Genomic DNA, 8,533 nt, shown 5'->3' with positions numbered 1-8,533 from the left:
GCTGGCGGCGCGGAGAGGCAGCGGGAGCGAGGGACGCGGGGATGGCTCGCGCCGCTTTGATACTTTCTGCCTGAACTTCAATGACTTGATCAAGGACTTCAATTCAGCCGTGAATTCTGCAAATGAGCCCGGTGCGGCCTCCGCGTCATGAAAGGAGAGTATTTGACTTGCAGAATAAGTGTGCGTGACTCTGGGTTTAGTGCTACGTTCGCTGATTTGTTTATTAAACTGAACTCACAGGAGGCAGAATCTGCGGTAAACAACTTATAAATAAATGACAAGATTGTTTTCCAAGGTAGGAAACGTGCCGCTGACGAGGCAGAGGTTCTGTTATATTGGAGCCATCAGGCACAGCCTGAAAACAATTGTGTTTTACTGCTTCTTAAACATCATAAGGTTTGTTCTTTTTCCTTTTTTAAGAAAAAAGACTATTCCTTCCTTTAAAAATTCGGAAATGAAAGCATGCTCGTTTGTTTCCTGACAATATAAAACAAACTGCATTCAATTCCAACTAGAATATTTTCCCAAAAGCCTACCTCATTCCTATAACATACAAATTGCTTTATATTTACACACACAAACACACACACACACACACACACACACACACACACACCTCCTACACCATTAAACAAATATTTCATAAGAAGTATATTCAGTAGTAAAAACATACACCAGCTTTTATGAGTACAGGAAAATAACAAAATTATTTGCAAATGTTATTCACCAATTTATATGAAAAAAAAATGCAATCAAAACAACTCCAACACTAACTTTCTCATTCAATGATTTCCCGGCTACCAAGAAAATCCAACACAAAGAGCCCTGCCACTGGGACATCTTGGTCCATGTTAGGCACTACCTCAATATTTGTTGAATGAACGAGACTAATGCATCCTTTCAAAAACCAAATATATCAACTTATCCAAACTCAAAGATCTCTTGTGTTCCCCACCTGTTCTGGTTTTAACCTCCAACCTCCATACTTCCCAGTAATCCACAGATGATAGTATTCTTGGCTGCCTCAGAGACTTTGCTCCTGATGCTTCGTCAATGGAAATGCTCATTCTACCTAACTCCACCTGATGAAATCCTACCTTTTTTCAAAGGCATAAGGCCTATGTTTTTGAAAAAGCATCCAAAAGGAAGGTTTAATCTCTCTTACTGTATGCATTCAAGATCACATTCTGGAGTAAACATTATTTTTATATATATGTCTCGGTTCCCAAACAAATTTCAGGTTTCTTAAGAGCAAAAGCTACAGCTTGTACACCACCTGCCCCTTGGTTAGTATTACCTGATGCCATTACTTGTACATATTTATAATAAAAATTATTTAATTAAATCAAAATTAGTAGGCATTTTGAAAGACTGAAAAATAAATTTTAATTATGGGAATTAAAAGAATATATAAAGTATTGGCAAGAGCGCTGAGAGCATTGTCTGTTTTTGCTGGCCAATACATCTTCAGTGTTAGCAATTCCCAACACTTACATTATTGAACAAATGAACTAATGTCTAACATGAGGAAGAGAAAGTCTAGCGTATTGAATGATAAGTAGAGTTGCTATATGTTGTTGCAGAAGCAGAACTCCAAATCATGCGTACATTTAAACAGAGGTACCATTAAATATAAGACCACTCTATTAACCACAGAAGTCTAGTAATGAAAAAGTCTGCTTCAAAAACTACCTCGTTCTCTCTACCTGTGGTACTAGCAAAGGGTAAGTGATCTGGGAATATTCCAGGAATATTTTCTCAAATTAGATTTCCTAAATGGTTGAACTCAGATATTTCTGAAATCACCCCCATCTCATAGAAGTAAAATCGTAAGATTTAGACATTTTTGCCTTTTAAATACCATGATAGAACCATACAACACTAAATATAACTTTAGCTTGGCGCTGTAAAATAAATATGAATCTCATCACTTATTTATCCTTAAAAAAATAGCTTATTGCACCTGAATGAACCGAAGTCCTCTGAAGCTGAAATGAATGATGTTCAGGGTCGTGCTGACACATAATGAAAACATTGCTGTTACCACTAACAGTGGTGTGTTTCTCAACAAAACTCACTATTGTTACATATCAAAAGGTTTTAAACATTTTTTTCTACATTGATACAATAGCAAATAGTGCTAATATATTAAAGAAATTATAAAACTGGAGGAATTCTAGACAAATCTCCAAAAACAAAAAAGCTTCAAATAGGCTTACTTGGTAGAGAAAATGCATACACATGTGTATGTGTATTTGTATATTTCTATACATATGTGTATGTGTGTATATATTTCTATAATGCTTTCAAAGACACTTTCATATATTTAAGAAATTAGATTCATCAACTGTTGGAGGCAGGGAAATAACATATTTATACCGAGAAATAGAGGCTCGGAGGCATGTTCTCCAGTCTTCATTGCTAGGAAATGCTAGAGAAAGACTTCAATTCCTAACTTGGAGAGTGTCTCCCCAATGGGTGAAACCTCAGAACATGATGTCGTCCAAGTCAAAGGCTGAAGCAAAGAGTGTGCTCATTAAAGCAAGCGTACAATGGGCCATAATTTTTTTATGTATTACTTGAAAAGGGACTTATTAAACTGCATCTTGAAGATGTATTCTAACAACAGATAATTTATTAAGCACCATATATCATAGGGGATGATAATTCCTTCCTTAAATGTACTGAAGGCTTTAAATTCTTTTTGATTATTATTATTTCACTTTCATTATACAGACCCACGCAGTCAGCTCCTTCTCAACACATCCTCGCATACAAACCTCATCTCCTTCCTGAGGTCGCATCAAGGAAACCCGGTCGTACTGCCGCCGCAGCAAAGCCCAGAGCGCATCCAGCCGACCCTAAAGGGAACACATTTGTAAATTCCTAACGAACACACGCAACCTCTATTGGCTGAATACATGAGTTAAAATGAAGATGGTACAGCCTAATCTCTACTCTCACTTTTTTTCATAAATTAAAATAAAGAATAAGTAAGTAATAAGAAGAGGAGGTCCTTGTTGCTGAGAACATATTCAGTTGCTATAATGCAGACTGCATGTCTGCTATGTGATGGACCTGGGTCCTCCTTCAGAGACTTGGGTGGGGAGGACAAAAAGAGTTACAGTTTCTCTGGGAAATTTCAGTTAAATTACACAAAGCTTGGGCAATACCTTAATTGGTGTGTACCACTTTGTCTGAGGAGGCTGGTACGAGGGTCTGGGTCGAGGTGGCCTCGGCCGGATGGGTTCCTCTGTTTCTTCAGGGATTGTCACCACAGCATTTTTGGCTTTCTCTAGCCTTGCACCTTCCTCAGTAGATCCTTTATCACCCCAGCGAACCTTTCAAACAAAGGGGAAAACATTATCTCAGACATACAGTGTCTTGGAAAAATAAGTTCTGATTTAACCAATGGTCCTTCGGTTCACCACCTCAGAGTAAAAAGAAGATGCATAGTAGACTAACTCTAAATTTTCTCCTCTTCTGAGATTTAATAGGTTTATCACCATTACTTATGGTCTTAACATTAAGATCCCAGAAAAAATAAAAATAAAAGGCCCTTTGTATAAATCTAGAGTTAATTAAAATTTGAAGCAACCATTTTTCCATTGTTTCAAATAAGGAATTAATAGGTAGTTCATAATGCATGATAGTCTGTAATCCTATTCTTTAATCGGATAGGGCCCTCTTTCAGCTAAACACATACCCATATATACTGATGGCACTGAGGAAAATAGATGATAATAATGATAATTACAATTTATTGAATGCTTACTATGTGCCCATCTGCATTTAATTCATATAAAAATGCAATGAGATACTGTATTTTGCCTTCCAGATGAGGGAACTGAGACCCAGAGAGGTTAAGTGACATACCCAAAGCCATCCAGCTAGTAAGTAGCAGGGCAGAGATTTGAATGCAGATAGTCTGAAATAGGTTATTAAGTTTCAAATAGGTTTGAATTTTATAAATGTATTTTACACAAAGGAGTTCATTGTTCCTTCCAAACTTTTCATAAAGTTTGATTGAGGCAAAATGTATGATTTAAACATTTATTCTTCAGAAGTAAAATAACTATATATGTTTTTTCCTTACTTTTGTAAAGCCTGATTTTATAAAGTAACTTTCAGTCTTTAGTTCCTGTTCTCATCTGAGTATGGTTACTTGATATAACAGTTTTTCATTGAGGAAGACAAATTTTGAAGAAAAAAAACTCGGTTATGGAAAGAAAATTTCAGAAACGCCAGGGATTTCCACAAATTTTAGGGAATTTGTTCTTTGAAAATTCTGGACATTGAAAAACCACAGGGTCAACTGATTGTTTTCTCTGTTTTAAAATGAACAAGAAATAAGAGGTAAATCTGAGTGTGTGAGCATGTGAACAAGATGCAGCCCCTAGAAAAGGCTTCATCCAACCAAGAGCAGTGGAGAAGTCCAAAGCCAAGGGCATTACCAAAGATGACAGAGGTAACATAAATGAAGCTCTAGAAAGAAGTAGGAAGGCCTGTCCAGGGCACACTGATTCAGCAGAGTTAAGTGATTTCTACAAAGAAAAAATTATTAAATCCATTTTAAAGCATTTTAATGACCTTAGTGGGTGGGAATACAGATAATCCCTATTTATAGAAAGAACTCTTCCCCGTTTTTTTGGTAAGGCTTCCTTAGATGTTTTTAGCCATTTTTTTTAATACAGTTTTAGAATAGGCTTTCAATTTCAATTGGGCCCTATTGACTCATCAAAATGTATCTGTATCTCTCAGTGTGATCAGTGGTACTAGAATATTCTTTATGAGGGCGTTAAATTGCTTTAAACACCATTAAACCTTTAGAACTAGATAGCTGGCTCTCCTTCCAGAGAAATGACCTTCTCTTTCAAGTCACAGCACCTTCACCTAGATAAACTAAGATTTCTAAAATCTTTAGATACAGCTAAATTGAACTACAAAACCCTAACATCAGGACACATATCCTTGCAGTTGTAAAGTCTCAATTTTAAGGGGAAAAACAAAAAATGGAAAAAGATGCACAGTAAAGTAAACATATAAATATTATAACTCTAAAAGTAATTCAGAATAGAAGTATAAGAAGATACATTTTAGATCCATTTAGAAATGATAGATTTTAACATATACAGCTCCTCAGCCTAACCTTCACAGCTGGTATCACAAAGGTCATGGTAATCATCTTTTCCCTCCAAGTTTCACTGAAAAACCAATCTCAGATAAAGAACCCAAAACTGGTTAAACTAGAGTTCTGACCCAAGGTGGCATTTCCAGGAACTCAACTATCAAGACACTACATGTATGAAATACAGTTGCTGAGTTCTAAAGGAAATTTGTTATGTAAATCTACTAGTGTTAGTTCATGAAGTAGCTGTTTTGTCATCACCATCAGACAAACAACAAAACAAAGGATCTCACTTCATCTCAAAGTCTAACTTTATAGTTTTCCTAAAACTCTTAAAAGCAGTTAAATATGTACACAAATATATGTATACATTTTAATATTTTAGTTTGACCACATTGAGATGGTCACAAAGGATAAAAGAATAACAAGACTAAATCACCAAAGGGAGACTTAGCAGAGTTCATATACATGGATATTTTTCGGGGGGGGGGGGGGAGTAAGCGCAAGCTAGATAATTAAGTTCTTCCAACTCTGCTTGACTTTCATGATAAACAATAATATTCCATAATTTTCAGAGCATATTTGGGTGACTAGAAGGTTATATTATAAAGGAGCAATTTCAGAATCAAGAAAAGAAACAAAAGCAGTTTCACGCTGAATTGGCAGAAACACACATTTGAAGTCATTAGGTATTGTGGATCAGCTGTGCTAACAGCTGTTATTAACATCAGCTCAATTCCAGTTTTCTGCAAATTTCCATTACCATAGTTCTAACTAAAATCCCTATACCAGCTTAAAATAGCATTAGTTATGAAGATTTGTTCTGTAATTCAGATGTGGTCATAATTTCTAGAATTCCTTTTACTTTCCCCAGTTCAATGTATTTTTTCAAAGAAAATGCTTTCCAGGTTTGATTAGGCAAAATTTTAAAGCAGATTATGTGTTCTGTTTTCCCTCTCCAAGTTTAAGTAAGTTCATGTTTGAGAAAGTTTAATGATGTTTAACGATCACTTCAATTTTTATTGTGTATTTTTAGGTATTGCATTTCCCCTTTGTAATGTCCACATTTAATTTTTCATTTTTTGTCATTCTCATTCCCATTTCCATCTTATTGATGGAATACACCATAAAATGTAGCCAGAATTATCTAAAGCTAAAATGGACCTCAATTATTAAACGTGGGTGAGTCCTTGTCATAATGTTTTTCTCAACTGAGTAGAAACAGGCAATATAATTTCACATGTTAAGAGAATAATGCTTAAAACTTAAAGTACAAGTTATTAAAAAATGTGTGTGAATCCTTGGCTTTCTTGAGCATAAACCAATAATATTCTCTTTAACTTAGGACCTATTCAGCTCATGCCTATGCTTTTCTTTAGAAAGAGAGCTCAATCTTTGGGACACTGAAATATTAAACTAGCAAAAATCTGGCATAATTCCTAGAGTTTTAACAAGAACATTATTTACTCATCTAAAATATACTAATATATTACGTACTAACACATCCATATCTTGTTGTCATGTGGTATTTTACAAGTGTAGATTTCAAAATGGAATTAAATTTATTGTTCTGAATACAGGATTGGGCAAAAGTAGATTTATAGTTGTTTGTATAGAAAATAATACAATAACTAGTAAGTAATAATACAATAATAAACTATTTCACATACTCAGAACTATAAACCTACTTTTACCTCACCCTTACGAGTTCAATGTCAAATAAATTAGGAAAAAATGGAGAAATATATAGCACAAATTGAAAATCACTCCATGCAGAGAAAACTATTCTAACATTTTGTGGTATATCATGTCAAAACTTTTTTTTCCCTTTGCAAACATCTTTTTACACATTCATTTTGAAATGAGGCTAACTAAGCTAAAAATAAGTTGTGATATCATATATAGATATCCAAATATAACACTTTTATTTACGAGTGCATTTTCTATATACAAAGGAATATCTAATCCACTCTTTCCCACCCCTCCAAGGCTAGAACGGCATAGCAAAGTCAGGCTGAAGGAAAATGACCTTCCTTCTGCATCAAGCAACAAGAGCTAGCCCAGTTATGGTCTTCATACTACTTGATATTCCCAATTACCCACAGGCAAACACAGATGCAATCTTCTCTCCAAAAGACAAACTTAATAGATTTTAGCACTTGCCTTTTTCATGGCTTATAGGCAATGAGGTACTTGTCTCAGAAGATATTTCAACAATACAGTGGCAAGCTTTTATGGATAATGTGCATTATTTTAACATGTAATGTGCTCAAGAACGTGACAATCACTATCAGATGACTTGAATAACCATTTCGATAATGACAACCATGTTAAGTAGGCCTAAGCTTTTTTTGAAAACTACTGAAATTTATTCTAAAAAGAGGAAACTTTTATTGGAATCTGAAATTTATTGAAGTGTTTAAAAAAGAAAATTGCAACAGTTTCGAGGTTGCTAGTTAGCTAATTTACTTCTGCTGGCAGTGATGGGACAAAGCAGATATGACAGAAGACATGTGCCATGACTGCACAACATAAAAAAATTCCTTATCAAGAAGTAAAATTAAAGGAGAAAAATGTCAAGATCTGTGTTTAAATATGAAGGCAATATATCAATGAAAAATTCTTTCAATTCTCGTTGGGGTGAGATGCTGGCATATTTGAACTAGTGAAGGGATCAGTGCTGGCAATGATTGCATATTATTAATTAACTAGAGGCCCGGTGCATGAAATTCATGTACTGGGGAGGGGGCATTCAACCCAGCCTGTGCCCTAATAAGCCAGTAATCAGACATCCCTCTCGCAGTCCAGGACCTCTTGCTCCTTACCGCCCACCTGCAGCATAGGCGGGAGGGAGAGGCTCCCACCACTGCAACTGCTCTCGCCAGCCGTGAGCCCAGCTTCTGGCTGAGTGGCGCTCCCACAGTGGGAGCACACTGACCACCAGGGGGCAGCTCCTGCATTGAGCATCTGCCCCCTGGTGGTTAGTACATGTCATAGCAACCGGTCATTCCGCCAGTTGCTCCACTGTTTGGTTGATTTGCATATTAGGGTTTTATTATATAAGACTAGAGGCCCAGTGCACAAAAATTTGTGCACTCGGGGGGGAGAGGGGGTCCCTCAGCCCGTCCTGTGCCCTCTAGCAGTCTGGGACCCCTCAGGAGATAATGACCTGCTGGCTTAGGCCTGCTCCCGGTGGCAGAGGGCAGGCCCAATCCCTAGGTGCAGCCCCTGGTTGGGCTCAGAGCAGAGCCGATTGGGGAGTTGGGGCGCCGCCCCCTGTCATGCACAGAGCAGGGCAGATCAGGAGGTTGCGATGCCACCCCTAGTCACGCTCAGGGTAGGGCCAATTGGGGGGTTGGGGCACCACCCCCTGTCACACTCAAGGCAGGGTCGATGGGGAGGTTG

At 37.0% G+C, this 8,533-nt stretch overlaps 1 protein-coding gene across 1 annotated transcript in view; it reads right to left on the bottom strand.

Moving 5' to 3' along the window:
• Positions 1–8,533, bottom strand: part of ANTXR2 (anthrax toxin receptor 2) — a 134,847-nt gene that overhangs the window by 51,701 nt on the left and 74,613 nt on the right. Inside the window, exons 15-16 of the mRNA XM_014544711.1 lie at positions 3,174–3,341; positions 2,781–2,861 (exon numbers count right to left, since the gene is read on the bottom strand). Coding sequence (XP_014400197.1) covers positions 2,781–2,861; positions 3,174–3,341 — 249 coding nt within the window. The remainder of the gene's footprint in view (positions 1–2,780; positions 2,862–3,173; positions 3,342–8,533) is intronic.

The sequence above is a fragment of the Myotis brandtii genome, unplaced genomic scaffold (genome assembly GCF_000412655.1).
Source record: "Myotis brandtii unplaced genomic scaffold, ASM41265v1 scaffold111, whole genome shotgun sequence".
Taxonomy (NCBI): Eukaryota; Metazoa; Chordata; class Mammalia; order Chiroptera; family Vespertilionidae; genus Myotis; species Myotis brandtii.
This window is presented reverse-complemented; position numbering and strand designations above follow the sequence as displayed.